General features: G+C 28.8%; 1 protein-coding gene across 3 annotated transcripts in view; it reads left to right on the top strand.

Annotated features, from left to right (window-relative positions):
• LOC143238700 (DNA-dependent protein kinase catalytic subunit-like) overlaps window positions 1–16,952 on the top strand; it is a 191,160-nt gene that overhangs the window by 113,394 nt on the left and 60,814 nt on the right. For 2 of the 3 annotated variants that reach the window (XR_013020719.1, XM_076479154.1), the window contains exons 51-61: window positions 207–347; window positions 932–1,083; window positions 3,698–3,832; window positions 4,253–4,486; window positions 5,188–5,337; window positions 6,702–6,875; window positions 9,181–9,270; window positions 12,391–12,601; window positions 13,053–13,245; window positions 15,430–15,645; window positions 16,310–16,422. Coding sequence is in view for 2 of the 3 variants with exons in the window: in XM_076479154.1 (XP_076335269.1) it covers window positions 207–347; window positions 932–1,083; window positions 3,698–3,832; window positions 4,253–4,486; window positions 5,188–5,337; window positions 6,702–6,875; window positions 9,181–9,270; window positions 12,391–12,601; window positions 13,053–13,245; window positions 15,430–15,645; window positions 16,310–16,422 (1,809 nt within the window). In the remaining variant the exon portion in view is untranslated. The remainder of the gene's footprint in view (window positions 1–206; window positions 348–931; window positions 1,084–3,697; window positions 3,833–4,252; window positions 4,487–5,187; window positions 5,338–6,701; window positions 6,876–9,180; window positions 9,271–12,390; window positions 12,602–13,052; window positions 13,246–15,429; window positions 15,646–16,309; window positions 16,423–16,952) is intronic. The other variant, XM_076479155.1, reaches the window with a different exon arrangement.

The raw sequence follows: 16,952 nt of genomic DNA, 5'->3' as shown, positions 1-16,952 counted from the left end.
TTGTAAATATAATGTTACAGTAGGTAGGATTGAAACCTGGTCCATTTTTATTCATGTACATCAATACAAGTGGATTCAGATATCCTACTGATGTGATTTGTGGAATAAAATTATTTGATGATGGCCATTGTTATAGACACTTGATGAATGTGACACATTGAGATCTTGTGTTAATACATATTAGTAATAATAACTTTGTGCTACAGATTTTCAAGCCATATGCACCGTATTTGTTGGATTCTTTGATGCAGCTGGTTGTGAGTGGAACAATAGGACAAGAAATCAATTATTTTATATTGGATGTATTGGTTGTGCTTATGACATGGGCAACTGTAGCAATACCAGAGGTAAACAAGCTGTTTTCTGGTGTACAAAACTTTAGTATTAAAATAGTGTGTGATTCTCATGCTGAACAGAAGTGTCAGAGTTGAGATGATTTATGGTTTTATCGCCGACTTTTACACCAGTGTCTGTTTTGAGATAATATGTAACTTTAAAGTAAGCTATCTACATAGATCAGAAATAAAAATATACTCCTAGTGATCATAGCTAATTAAATGCTGTGCTTAAACATACTATTTAAAATGATTAGAATGCATTGTTGTACACTCTCACTATTAATAATATTTTCATCTGTAAAAAGATAAGAATGACTGTATCATGGATATTTGCAACAGTTTAAAAGTAAATTTAAAGTATTGAATTACTGAGAATAGCAGAAAGGATGTTAAATGCCTTTGGTAAGAAGTTTGCAAATCCTCTGTGTCATCTTCAAACATTCCCAAATAAAACTTTTAGGATTTCACGTGTGCTCTTGACAAAGTTTACCTACAGCAAAGAGTTTTGCAAACAACAGGATTTCTTTATAATTGCTAGTAGTTTTATACATTTATGTTTGAATAACCTTGGTGTGTGCTCACCATTATTACAGGACACCATTATTGGAAGACACGCAGCAAATAGTATCTTAGAATTTCTAATGACAAAATGTGCTCATCCACGAAAAGACATTTTCCGCAACAATCTGGAAGTCATTAAAACTGTGGTAGAATGTTGGAAACCTCGTCTAGAAGTTCCAACAAGGTAAGGATTACTTACATAGCAACACAGTCATATGGTAAACGTCTTTAAAGATCTTTTCTTAGTTATGCTACAGTACTTGTTTCAGATTTGTCTTAAATGTTTGAAAGTACAAGCAAAGAAAGAATAATATACCTCAACCATGTATATGGTCTTTAAGCAGAGTATTCTTGAAACCTATGTGATATTGGATCTTAAGCCTGTATTTGTGTCTTACATTATGTATTGTTAACTGTAGTACATTACTATTACATCATTTGCATTACAATAAAATTGTGGAATGACATTTGGTGTGGTTGATGTTTCTCTGTATAACATCCTTGTTAGGACTGTTTTTATCCTGTTCTTATCTTGTTGAGCATGATATGACTTTACGGTTAGCTTGCCAGACTGTGAATCTGAGGATTTGTGGTCCTTGTTACATTTCTGCAACATTGTGCTTTAGGACTTTGGTGCATTGTAAGAGTGACAATTAAGAACCACTATTTAATTAGAGTAGCCTAAGAGTTTGTGATGGATGCTGCTGACTTGCTGTCTTCACTCTAATTCTTATAATTTTGATAAAAGAAATCAATAGTACACAAACATTTAAACTTATTAACCAATCTAGAGAGACAGTAATTAATAACTTCATTATAGCTTATAAAAAAACTTTATCTTAAACCAAATTATTATGTATATTTCTTTTTTCTATACACTATTCCTAAACTGATTAAATTTATATTTATTTCTAGTTCATTAAGAACAATTATTAAACAACCAGCCATTTTATTAAATACATTACTTAAAATTTTATTAGATAAAATTAAAAATATAAGTGTTAATATTAAAAACATACTTTTTGGATAATAAAAATCAATCAATCTATTTTAGAGTATCTAAGAAATTGTGAACATGTAAATAATATTCAAACATTTGATTTTGCTACGCTATGCCTCACAATTCCATTAAAAGATTTAATTATTGTTATAAATTCATTAATAGAACAGTTTGGTTATCCTTTCATAGAATTGGAAGAACAAATATTTTGCTCCAAAAACATAAAGGCTATATCAAGTTTCTGCATTTATAATAATTGTATATTTTTCAATAACCAGATTTTTAAACAAGTAATAGAAGTTCCAGTGGGAGCTAACTATTTTAATTGTATTGCAAATGTATATCTTTATTTTTATGAGAAGAGGTTTATTGAAAATTACATAAACCCAGATATTTGTGCTTTAACTTACAGATCTATAATAATTCTGAAATAAGTAATGTCATTAACACTATTTATCCAGTAGAATTAAAAACTGAAAATACTTATCTATCTAATGTAGAGGCACATTATTTAGATTTAGAAATTAAAATAATTGATAATGGTTTCAATATAAATATTTTGCTTTTCCAATATATGGTTTACCCTTTTATGTTATAAGCATTTTCACTTCACAGTTTTCTAGATTCTGTAAAATTTGTAATAAATTTCAATATTTTATTATTAATGTTGAAATATTGATATAAATATTGACATCTAATGGGTTTAATGAAAGAAACTTCAAATAAAATTATTCTTTGATAAATATGAGAATGTATTAAATAAAGTACTAAAAATTAAAGAAATTTTACTGAACGTTTCTGATAACAAATTTTAGTTGATAATAAGGTCATTTAAACGACTTGGCACTACTTTGTGGATGAACACCTTATCATATATAAAGGTTTGTTTAGAGTCTGAAAATTGGTAGTTACAGTAGACTTAAATGGTGGTGGTTGGGAGTTATACTAGTTAGATTAGATGACAGGTTGGAACCTTTCAAACTAGTGTAATTCATCTACTGGGCTACTAATTAATGCCTTACCACCTCAGTGGGGGCTGAAATATCAGCTTCAAGAGGTGCATTTATTTAACTTACTTACACCCAAGTTGTAGTACCTTATTATCATTTAGTTTTTGTTTTGTTTTTTTTAATTTATCCTTTCTACAACTTTCTGCTGACAGTGAATGGTGATATAGATGTGGGTGGTTGGGGTCTTGAGCACCCATATCTCAGTTTCGTAATTTTTATTTCTGTTCCTTTGATTATTTTAGTATTATTCATATGTGAGGGGCAAACAGACTACTATGTTGGTTCTATTTTTTTAGTTACCTCCATACCTAGGGTACATTTTATATCCCACATTATACATATTTGTAAAAATTTAAAGTTCAGATATGCTTCAGTTGATTTTTAAAGTTGCTGAGTGTTTGATTTAAACATGATTTTTGTGGCCAATGAGAGCTCTGGGTGAGGAAAGTTTTATATTTGTTTCTGACTTATTTAACTATTACTGGCTCAGAAGCATCAAATAAATTCTGTTTTATTGACCATCTTACAATCTTTGTGGAATATTTTCATTTATGAACTTTTCAGAATTTGCTGTTAAAAGAGATTGGAATTCCAATTTCAAGCATTTTCCTAATATATTTCCTTATACATGGAAAATAAAAAAAATATTATTTGGTTTTATAGAAACAAGAAACATAAACTAACAAAATGTAGAAATATATTTATATTGTTTTATTCAAAATATGGCATAAACCACATTTTCAAGTAAGATTGAATAAAATAAAATATTTTTTAAAATTTCACTTTAGGATTATATGTAATCAGATGTGCATGACTGACATTACAAGGAAAGAAAATCTTGTTGGAATACAGCTGTCAGGAATTGTGTTAGCTAATGATCTTTCTCCATATTCCAACACAGCTGGAAAATCTGAGAAAGCAAGGTTTGTATAAATCATTGTATTTACTAAGTGTGATAGCTGTTTTAATAAGTAAGGCTTAAACGTTATTTAATGTGAAAACAACGATGAATTGTTCAGATCTTTATACACAGAGTGATACATTTTATTCACGAATGTGTTTAAACATCACTCATTTAAACTTTCTTTTATGTTAAACTGGTTGGAAAACAAATGTGTTTAGTGCTCTAAACAGCACTTTCTGGATGCCTAAATGGAAAAAAAAAATGGTTGTTTATTTTGTTTTGTTCAACTTCTGTCATGATTTTTGACAAAAATTAAGGATTTTTTATCTCTGCTAAAGTTTTCTTCATCAGTTCTGTAACACTAAGGTAAAATTTTAGTAAGCTTACAATTTTCATGAATTATTGTGATGTGTAGTTCTTTACACTTGAACTTGTGTAGGTTTCTTAATTTGCTGGCATCAAACTTAACATTCAAGTACAAAGAAGTTTATGCATCTGCTTCGGAAGTAATAGGGATGGTTCTGAAGTATATGGAGGAGAAAGAAGGGTCTCCTGATGAAACTTTTCAGAACTCTGTAGCACAACATTTGACAGAGCTTAGTAATAGCAAACAAGACCAGTTTATTACCTGTGTGAACAAAATGCACCTTCACTTTCCACCTATTGCTGACCGGTATGTTAATTCACTTTTATTTGATACTTAGAATGTACTAAAGAGCACATAAACTCTTTTGGCTCGGGAGCTGCCAAGGTTCCTGAACCATTGGTCTTTGAGCTGAGCTTCATGACCAGTTTAAAGTTTCATTTGCTGTTATTATTCCAATGTAATTTTCTGGTAGTAGAACATGAATTATTTTATCAGACATTCACTGTTCTTGATTGTCATATTTCACTTGTTTTATCTGTTTCTTTTTTTTTTTAAGTATAAATGATGAACAGTCAGTGCATTATAATTTCAATTTTCTAATGTTTACTGTTTGAAATACAATTTGACTTTGTAATCCAGGTAATTTTTGTGCCAATTACTGTGCACAATAAGAGGAGAAAAACTATAATTTAAGTTTTTTTGTCAGTCTGAGTTATTACAATTGTTGTTAATACTAGTCATATAACATGATATATTTTGGTAACTTGTAGGTTTCTTATAATGATTTTGTATCAGTTACATAGGAAAATGAAGGAAGACATATATTCATGTTATACATTACCATCATAAGATAAAAAACATTTAATTAGAACAAAATGTGAAGCAGCTAGTATATATTTATAGCAAAAATTCTGTCAATAATAAACATATTTTATAACATCATAAGTTGCTGCATATAAAATAATGTTTTGTCTTATTTACAGACTATATGTAAAGATATGTTTCAGATTTTTACAGAAGTTATTGTTCCTGTTACCCAAAGTACATGGAAATTTCACAATGTTAATCATGGAAGTTGTGGGGTCTCGTGTCGAGTGTATCCAAGGAGGTTTTAATGAACTAAAAACCAAAGGCATTTTGAAGATGATAACTCACAGGTTGGTTTAAGTGAATCAGATATACTTGATATTCCAGTTTGGGTATTCTGAGGTTTAAAAATTGAGCAATTAATTCAAGTTTTGATAATACACGATTGTTTTCTGACAAAGAAATCAGTTTATTAACAATAACAGAAACTTCTATTAAAACTCATATTTTCAGTAGTGGTGAGAAGAAGGATTATTTTATATTAATTTTGGGTTTGCATTAGTGATTGATCAAAAACAACGTTAAAAATTCCAATTTTAGCAGATCATGACTTATTTGAAACACACTACTCTAGGCCTAGTGAGGCCTAGTATTCATTCATACAAACAAATAGATTTGTTGTAGGCCTTCTGACTGTTGGCTATTTCCACATCTGTATCAAAATATTTAAGTTTTAAGCAATGCAACAAGTGTATTGTAGTAAACACCTGCTTAACATTCAAGAAATTATTTCTAATATAAGTTTATCCTGTTTCTGATAATTTTTAATATTTTAAGAAATTAGTTGGTTTAAATGATAAAAACTGCACAACAAGCTCCAGTCTCTGGCTCACATTTATTTAATGCAAAATGTATGATTTACAAAAATGAGGCTCAGCTGTGTGTGGAAGTTCTTTTAAAGGTATTTTATTCATTGCAAAATAGATTTCATGAAACAAAAAAATAATTGTGTTTTGAAATTACTTTTTACACGATATGGATGTTTTTATGGTATTTAGTCGATGTTTAACTTGAAGTATAATTATCATCCCATGTTATTTATTTAACAAAGTTAAATGTTACTTGTGACATTTCTTATCTGAGCAAAAGCTGGTTAGTTAGTTAGCAAGAAAAAAAAATTACTTTAAATGAGAACGTATCTTTAATATTTTTGTTATACATTAAACTAGATACTAAAAACATCTCATCACTAAACCAATAAAGGTTTTTAGGTAAGGTTTTTTAATGTGTTAATATTACATTGAATTTTTAAAGTAAAAAGACACTTAAAAAGTTATTCTAGAATTAGTATAGTTTCATATACAGTATAACTTTACATTTATTTTTACTGTAAAAACTAGATGCATTTTATCATTTTTCTTATTATTTTGCAACCATTTCTTAAATCGTTTCATGTGATTGTGCTGTGCCTGTATGGGTGGTGAGAAAAAAAATGAATTATGTTTTTTTTTTATTGGAAAATATTTATAACTGATCCAATCTCTATTTCAGCATGTAGATAGTTTAATCTTTTCTAAATGGTTTGAATTTTTTTTCTGTTAATAATATCTTTGAATATTGTATAAAATGGAGGTGAGATCACAGATTTACTTCCCTATAACAATAAAACCTGGATTGATTATTATTCCTAATTGTTAATGCAATTATGTTTCAGAGATGACTTAGTCAAGAAGTTTTCTCTGCAGGCCATTAAAGGCCTTCTTCCTCAGCTGACATTAGACAATTTTCTAGAGGTGCTTCCCATGATTGTTAAGCTTCAGTCTCAGCTGAACCCACTAATTAGAGAAGTTATGTACCAGATTATTATGGACGTTTATGCTAATTTTAGGTTTGTGAAAATTTTATCTATAGTACGTTGTGTTGTATCAATTTGTAATTTTCAAACATGGAAATTTTATCCAGGCTTCCCAGTGGTTCAACTGTATGTCTATGGACTTGTATTACTAAAATTCAGGTTTCTATACCAATAACACAGATAGCCCAAGATATATATATTTTAATTTTTGAATTATTTACTTCAAATTTTGTCTATAATGTTTTATATTGAAGTATTTTTAATTTTTGAATATGGAAAGCGTATTCAGATACGTATGTTTTAATTTTGTGAACTGTATGCTTAGAGTTTTGTGTACTTATCTACTAATATACCATTTTCAAATGTGTGAGAAGGAGTGATGGATTATAACTGTAAATTAATGTTGTCTTTAATGATGTCTAACAGTTTAATGTTGGTATACTTCCAATTGTTTTTTTAAAGCTGTTTGTTTAAAAACATTCATTTTAATATTATGTTTTGCTTATTATATTCCAGACGTGAAACTAATTGCAGATATAAACAATGAACTGCTTAGTGGTTATCTATCAGTAGAAACACTCGGACATAATGGTGGTAGAAATATTTTGTTAATTATAAAAAATTAATTGGTAATCACTTTTAATGATTAGCATTTAATATTAAAACTAAATTAGTGACTAATTAGAAGAGCACTCAGTAGAGTACAGACCATGCCATACAAGATTTACCTCTCAATGAATACAAAAGTGTGTATAAACATTTGGAGTTATCAATGAACACGTACCATTTTTGACAGGACAATGAGGAATAATATTCAACATATGTTTCATCAGAGCTCATTATTTATTGAGTTAAAGAGCAAAAATGGAGGAAGAATTGATCTTTGTGTTAACATATAAATATTTTTTGGATATTCTTGACCTTAACCCTCCAAAAACTAATCACTTCTAATTTGGATCATAGTCTAAATATGTACCAATTTTCATCCAAATCCATTCAGCCATTTTTGAGAAATCTTGCTGACAAATACACATACTCTCACACAGGGGTAAAAACATAACATCTGTCACCTTCAGTGGTGGAGATAATTAATAAATAAAGCAACTAATAGGTAATCATATAGGCTGTTATTATCATTTCAACAAGTGCATATACTGAATTTAATTTATACATTACATTAAAGTTAGGTTAAGAGTTTGAATTAACATCAGGTCAAACCAGCAGTGTATTTAATACTGGTTTTCTGTAGTTTTCATTAGATTACAAGTGTAGCTTGAAATATTAGAATGAGTGATTTCCCTCTTTTGTGAGTTTTACATGTGCTCATAAGACATAGAAACAATGTGCATCACACCTACATATTCTTGATGCTATCAAAGATAAACATAATTTTGCTGTTATTGCCAGTTATTGTAAATTTATAGCAATGTCTTAATTGCACAAAGTAGACATTAGTTGTGATTAAAGTCATATTCATAAAACCATTAGGATATTTCTTTAAATTTATCTTGTAGATTCCAGTTTCTGAATAACATTCTAAAGTTGTTTTTTTTTTATAGATTTACCATTTCAACACTACCGAGAAACAGCTCTTTCAAAATTAAGATTATACAATCACAGTAGTTTCCATTTCTTTGTATAAATTAGTTGTCACTTGCAGGCAAGAGCCTGTTGCTACTTTATTTTTCCTTTAAGTGATTCAATACTTGGTTACTGTATGGGCCACAAGAATTCACATGGTTTTATATGTTTCTTTAAGTTAATGGTTTTTTATCTAAGAATGCATTTTCTGTTTTAGCTGTTGAACAGTATAATCTATTTCATTTTAAAACATAAGACTCAGTAAGTGATGGTCCTTATAATCAACACATCTGGAATGTAACGGTATGGTATTGTTTCACATTTCATTTTAGTCATTGGAAGTGTTTTCTTACTCACTAAGGGCTCATTTATTTTTTCTTAACATTTTTTTGTACGTTTATCCAAATTTCCATTTAGTCACATTAAGTATTTGAAATTTATCAAAAAAATTTTTTATCTTACTTTTTTCCAAGTGATTTTAATTTTTTAGTTACCAATCTGTAGTCTGTGGTGTGGAATCAATTACAATATTGATAGTATTTTTAGTTAAATTATATATATATGTGTGTATGTGTGTGACTCGTGTGTGTAATCACCAAAGTCATGGAACCTCAAACATAAATAGTTTTAGAAAAGCTAGTTTAAAAAGACTTTGGAATCCATACAGAATCAGTAATTGTAAGTTTAAGGCTTTAATAGACTTCTATTAAAAGTGGATATGTTATGTTGGTTTTACATATAAAAAAATGTTTTTCAGCATGAAAAGTGGAGCAAAGGAAAAAGAAATTACTCGACTAGCTAAGGAGACTTTACTTTTAGGTCTTGCTGATCAAAACATTGCTCTAAGGTATAAATTTAATTTAAAGTGATTCATAAGATTAAGTTTTAGCTTCTACATTAATTGTACACTTAAGTATGGCATATTCAGTTCTGTATCATCAAAGTTAAAAACATTTTGACTAAGTGAATTTTCCTTCAGTAATAAAACACTATTTTCAAACCATAAGGACTTTTAATCTTTTTCTTCCTGTAGTATATTTTCTGCTTTTAATGGTAACGAGAAACCCACTTGAAGTAAAAATGTATCTTGGAACGGCTGGTATGGGTATTAACACTTTTACTAATAAAGCAGAGAACAAAGTTCTGACCTGGAGATTACCTAGGAAAGTCGAATTGTTGTTCTGTACTTTAAAGTGTTAATGCCCATACCACCTGTTCTGAGATACAATTTCTGCTTTTGTTAAATTTCATGTAAAACTACATTATGATGTGAAAAATAAATAAAACTGTCTATGAATGGTATATCTGATTGCATGGCACATTTCCTAGGAGGCCCCTAAGACAATATACAGTGTAGAAATTTATAAGAGATAAAATGATTGAAATATAAAAATAATGGTCAGTTTGCTATGTAATAGAAAGTTTGATATATTTATTTTAGAACCTTAAACTGTATGTCTGTGTCCAATATAGAATTATTAGTGTGTGATATTTCATTTTTCAAAAGTAGCACATTACATTTGAGTCATACTTTGTTTATTCTTCCGTATTATATGACTAATATTAAAATAGACTAGAGAGTTCTCTGTGTAAACAAATCTCCTTGCCCATCCAAAAGTATAGCATTTAAAATGAGAAGATTTTTTTTTTCTGGAAACATAAGCAAAACTGGTTCAGATGTTTTGTTTATTTCATCTTTACAACTAATTTTATTTAACATATAGTAGTAGTCTTTGATATAGCTTGTTGCTCTGTTTAAAAAAAAACAACTAAAAAATAACATTTTGAAGATCTTTATTGTGTTTAACCCCATTGGCTCAGCAGTAAGTTTGAAGGCTTATAACACTAAAAATCAGGTTTATATACCCATTTTGGACACAACAAAAATAGCTCATTGTGTAACTTTGTGTTTAACTAAAAACAAAGAAACATTATTGGATATTTCAATATATATCAGTCAACTTTGTGTTTAACCAAAAACAAAGAAACATTATTGGATATTTCAATATATATCAGTCAACTTTGTGTTTAACTAAAAACAAAAAAACATTATTGGATATTTCAATATATATCAGTCAACTTTGTGTTTAACTAAAAACAAAGAAACATTATTGGATATTTCAATATATATCAGTCAACTTTGTGTTTAACTAAAAACAAAGAAACATTATTGGATATTTCAATATATATCAGTCAACTTTGTGTTTAACTAAAAACAAAGAAACATTATTGGATATTTCAATATATATCAGTCAACTTTGTGTTTAACTCAAAAACTAAAACAAAGAAACATTATTGGATATTTCAATATATATCAGTCAACTTTGTGTTTAACTAAAAACAAAGAAACATTATTGGATATTTCAATATATATCAGTCAACTTTGTGTTTAACTAAAAACAAAGAAACATTATTGGACATTTCAATATATATCAGTCAACTTTGTGTTTAACTAAAAACAAAGAAACATTATTGGATATTTCAATATATATCAGTCAACTTTGTGTTTAACTAAAAACAAAGAAACATTGTTGGATATTTCAATATATATCAGTCAACTTTGTGTTTAACTTAAAACAAAGAAACATTATTGGATATTTCAATATATATCAGTCAACTTTGTGTTTAACTAAAAACAAAGAAACATTATTGGATATTTCAATATATATCAGTCAACTTTGTGTTTAACTAAAAACAAAGAAACATTATTGGACATTTCAATATATATCAGTCAACTTTGTGTTTAACTAAAAACAAAGAAACATTATTGGATATTTCAATATATATGAGTCAACTTTGTGTTTAACTAAAAACAAAGAAACATTATTGGATATTTCAATATATATCAGTCAACTTTGTGTTTAACTAAAAACAAAGAAACATTATTGGATATTTCAATATATATCAGTCAACTTTGTGTTTAACTAAAAACAAAGAAACATTATTGGATATTTCAATATATATCAGTCAACTTTGTGTTTAACTAAAAACAAAGAAACATTATTGGATATTTCAAAAAACAAAGAAACATTATTGGATATTTCAATATATATCAGTCAACTTTGTGTTTAACTTAAAACAAAGAAACATTATTGGATATTTCAATATATATCAGTCAACTTTGTGTTTAACTAAAACAAAGAAACATTATTGGATATTTCAATATATATCAGTCAACTTTGTGTTTAACTAAAAACAAAGAAACATTATTGGACATTTCAATATATATCAGTCAACTTTGTGTTTAACTAAAAACAAAGAAACATTATTGGATATTTCAAAAAACAAAGAAACATTATTGGATATTTCAATATATATCAGTCAACTTTGTGTTTAACTTAAAACAAAGAAACATTATTGGATATTTCAATATATATCAGTCAACTTTGTGTTTAACTAAAAACAAAGAAACATTATTGGATATTTCAATATATATCAGTCAACTTTGTGTTTAACTAAAAACAAAGAAACATTATTGGATATTTCAATATATATCAGTCAACTTTGTGTTTAACTAAAAACAAAGAAACATTATTGGATATTTCAATATATATCAGTCAACTTTGTGTTTAACTAAAAACAAAAAAACATTATTGGATATTCCAATATATATCAGTCAACTTTGTGTTTAACTAAAAACAAAGAAACATTATAATTCAATATATTTCAACTTCAGATACAAAATTTAGTATTTACTTATTATCAAACAGTTTGTAAGTAAGTTTCAGTTTTATTGATAGTTTTAGATAATTTAAACTTAATTATCTGAGTTTTAATACACACACCAATCTTTTGCAGTGATGTTTAACAAAGTATTTCGTTTTTAATATATACTTTATAAAGTGTTTAATTAATTTGTTCTGTAAAATATAACAAAGTGTCCTCATTTTTGTGTTAATTGTTGAAATTATTTTAGCATTTTTAAGTTTTGGAGACACATTATAATGCTGATATGTATGTTACTCAGGCTTCTGGTGAATAATTTCTGGAGCAACCCTTCTCGACTACCTAGTGGAACTAAAGAACGATTTTTGACTTTGCTTCAACAAATGTATTCACCTCCTACAGAAGATAAGTTTCTGGAGTATGGAACTTTTCTACTTATGCAATTAACATCTCTGAGTCCAGATTACAATCGTAAAATATTTCAGAATCCATTATCAGACTGTAAATTTCAGGTAAGTTGTAATAAATTTTACAGTATTTTTAAAACAACAGATTTTTGGAAAAATTTTCCTTAACTGTATGCTTGTGATTATGAGCATTTGAATTTCTTTTTATATGTAAGATCATTTAGACCATGCTCCAGGTATACTGTCAACTCATATATGGTGTGTCATACTTTGTATGGATAATTTGGGAATACTAATCTTCTAATTTGAAGCATGCAGGAGAATATCCTTGAAAATAATAATAAAAAAAATTATTACAACCTCATGCTGAAGAGGATTGTGATGTAACAGGTTATATACTACTTTGTAGTGTACTTAGATTGTTAGAAACGTTTCATGCCCAAAGAAATGTGTTAAAATTTTAGGATATTTCTTTCCTGGTTCAGCAGTTCTATCCTTAGGTTTATCTTACTCTTTTTTTTTTTCACAATTGTACATGAAGAGTTTGTTATTTCAGATTTATAACATTTCATCCTCTTGGAGGCAACGTCATTCTGCAATGACACCCATGTTTGCAGAAACCCTATTACCAGATAGTACATTAGGAAGTCTTCAGACTGGAGCATCTGGTTATACACACAGCATGTCTGGAGGACAGCACCTTCGTGCAACTCAGGCAAATCCACAATTTACAGCTAGCATGGACCCTGGTAACTATTAATGTATACGAAGTGATATAACTTGCTGAATTAAGTTTAATAACTAGGAGCGTTAAAAGATTTTACATTTTTCTCGTTTATAGACCATACACATTGAAGACTTGTAGTATTTTAGTAACCTAAAAGTTTGAATATCCAGTTTTCAGCTAGTCCTGATACAAAATTTGTTATCTAGTGTAAGCTAATGCATTGCAATTTACATCTTTATAGTCCAAAAAATTGGTGCATTTAAGCACTCTTTTTATATGAAAGATAAAGCTATGTGTGCAAGTTTAATTTAAAAAGAAACTATATGTGACAGTATTTTAGTTTGAAAGAAAACAAAACACTTTTTGTTTGTCTGCCCTTCTCGTAAACTCTTCCCCTTCGATACTGCATGAGAGATTTAGTTGTTTTAGTAAATTTAGTTTTAAGTTGTACTTGCAGAAATAAGCCTGTTAAAAGGGAGAATAACCACAGAGTCACCAGACAACTGCAGAGAAAGTCAGGTAAAGTGTCTTCTTGTCCAGCAGCAGTTGAGTTGAAGAACTCAGTATGGGAATGTCAGAGCATGAGACAGATGAGACAAGGAGATCCATGCATGCATTCCATGTATTAAGTTTTTATATTGCATGGTTTTAGTTAAGATATTAGATTGGAATAGTTATTAGTACTGAAATAAAGTAAATTTTGATTGTAATATCAAATTTGTTTAAATGTTTTCAAGTTTCAATTTGTTTGTTATTACTGGGATAGGCTAATGGCAATATTCAGGAGAGCAGAGGTCAACCATCCAATGTCTGGTTGAATTTAGATGTATAGAGAAATCAGAATGCCTGGAGAAAACCCATTTTCACAGGACAGATGCCAAATAATATATTTGTCCTGTATCTTAGCTGTTAGACATGGCATAATGGTTCATCCTTTGTGTGCATATGTTTTCAGTTGCTTTGTTCTTCTTGAGAAATAGATTATATGGTGTGGTGTGTTTAAGAGGAGCACTTGAGATTTTGTGTATTGTTGCCATCAGGCTGTTTTGTTTCTCTTCTTTTTTGTAAAATTTAAAAGATAGTTCTGTTAATGTAAGAAGGTTCCTTAATCTACTTATGTATTATTCAGGGGTAAATGTTGGGAGTCTTATGGCTGTCATTTTGTTGAATTTAATGTTTTTTAAGGTTGTTTTTGGACATATCATAGGTTATTTGACAACTGTATTCTATGAGTGGGTGAGCAAATGTTTTTTTTATATTTTTAGGGTGATTGTGGGTGTGCAAATTGCATGTTTGCCTGCAGTTACATTTGTGTAATTCGTGCATTTTCTGATTGAGGCATGTATGTTCTGATTGTATTTATTCCATGTTAATCTGGTGTCAAAGGTAATTCCATGGAATTGTATATTATTGCTAATACTCATTTGTGTATCTCCTAGCATTCTTTTAATTTTCTTAAGTGTAATCCTGTGTTTGAGTAGTTTTCTGTAGAAAGTTATAGCATGTCCTTTAGTTAATTAAGTATCACTCTCTGTTTGTTGCACCATTTCAAGATTACTTCTAGCGATTTTTGTATACAAGTTGCGGCAATGGTATGGTTTCTGGGTATACTCCGGACTGCAATATCATTCATATTGGGAGTTGTACGTATACATTAATTTGGGGAAGGGAATTTCGTTAACAAATGAAATATATAGGAGGAGCAGAAGGATGGATCCTTGTGACACTCCTGCTGTGATGTTGAATATTTTAGATAGTATGTTATTGGCTTTAACTTAGTTCATCAATATGTCAAGAAGTTTGATATCCATATGATTATAGCTCCTGTACTTTATATTTTATGGCATCGTAAAATTTCTTGTTTTTATGAGATTGTAAAGCTTTTTGTAGATAATTTTACGACTTTCTTGATGTTAAATTATTTGAAATGAAATGAAAATATAATTTATATGCATAAACTTTTCTTATTTCATATTTTTCTTGTTTCTTATGAGATTGTAAAGCTTATTGGTAGATAATTTTACGACTTTCTTTATGTTAAATTATTTGAAATGAAATGAAAATATAATTTATATGCATAAACTTTTCGGTTGGGCTTCAACGAAATATAAAATGAACGTTTTGAGAGGCACAAATCTTAAAAATATAGTTTAAACTTTTGTTTTATTTCTATCTTTGTTCTCAATTATATAACATTTAATGTCAGGAGAAAAACCAAAGACTTACAACTGGCTAACACAAAGCTCAGTCAACACCATGGAACAGTTGGGATCACTGGAAGCAACTGGTGCCACCATGGGATCAAGTGGTTCTTCTCTGCTATTTACTGTTGGAAAAAAAACAAAAGTACCTGCTTCTAATCTACAAACAAAAGATGGCAGAAGTTTAAAAGCTGTTTCAGATGAAGTTGATAGTACATCAGGTAGGACAACATTTAATTAGTTAGAAAGTAAGGATCATGTTTTATTTGTTTGATTATTAACTTTATTTTCTGTGAATAATTATTTTGATGGGACAAACCAAAAATATGTCACATTTTTCACTATTGCAATAATTTTACAAAACTAAGAGCCCTAGATTTAAGAATATTTTGTTTTTCTTTTGGTGACAAGTTTTTATTTTAAAATACAGCAGAAATTTCATAAAATGAAATTCATAAAGTTATTTCCTGAGATAAAAAAACAAAATATTTAAAGTAACATATATTTTTTTCTCAGCCTTTGGCCCAGCATGGCCAGGTGGTTAAGGCACGACTCCTAATCCAAGGGTTGCTGATTTGAATTCCCGTCACAACAAACATGTTCAGTCTTTTGGTCATGGGGGCATTATAATGTGATGGTCAATCCCACTATTCATTGGTAAAAGAGTAGCCCAAGAGTTGGTGGTGGGGGTTGATGACTAGCTGCTTTCCCTCTAGTCTTACACTGCTAAATTAGGGACGGCTAGCACTTGTGTAGCTTTGTGCAAAATTCAAAACAAACAAACAAACCATTCTCAGCTTTTAATTTGTTTTTGTACTTAAAAAAACAAACAAAAAGAGTAAAATTTCTTTAGTTTTTCTTTCATCTTGTTTTTTTATGTAACAGATTCAAGTTCAGTTTCAGACATTTTACGATTGAAAAGACGCTTTGTAAAAGATCAAGAAAGGAATCGACTTGTATTTGTTAAAAGGGCTGTAAGGCTCAAGAATATGAGAGATGTAAGTTATCGACTTGTATTTGTTAAAAGGGCTGTAAGGCTCAAGAATATGAGAGATGTAAGTTATTTTTTATTGGCATGTATACTTTTAAGTTAAGTTAACTTGGGTTTACAAAAATACTATGATAATTCAAGTGAAATAAAGCTTCACAAATATCTGAATAGTAGTAATGGAAAATATTACTGATAAAACATAATGGTGTAGGATTAGTTTCTAAGCCTTATTAATAAAAACACTGAAGTGTTTAGGGCTAAGGTGTGGTAAAAATAAGTTTTTAAGTAAATTTCGTGAACTGTTTCAATGATATTTTACTAGTATTTTTTTCATATGTGCAGTTGTATTCTAATGATACAAAAAGGTATTTAAGAGCATAACAAACTTCAAATCGTTTGTCATTTTTATCGACATGCTTTGTTTGTATACAGATTAAGTACTTTTGTTCTTTTGTTTTGTTTTCATTCTAATATTCAACCAGGGGATGCTGGCATTTTAGTATTTTGGCATTTGGTTTTTTTTTTAGGTAATAATGA

The sequence above is a fragment of the Tachypleus tridentatus genome, chromosome 13 (assembly GCF_004210375.1).
Source record: "Tachypleus tridentatus isolate NWPU-2018 chromosome 13, ASM421037v1, whole genome shotgun sequence".
Lineage (NCBI taxonomy): Eukaryota > Metazoa > Arthropoda > Merostomata > Xiphosura > Limulidae > Tachypleus > Tachypleus tridentatus.
Note: the sequence above shows the minus strand (reverse complement) of the source record. Positions and strands in the feature narration are given on the sequence as shown.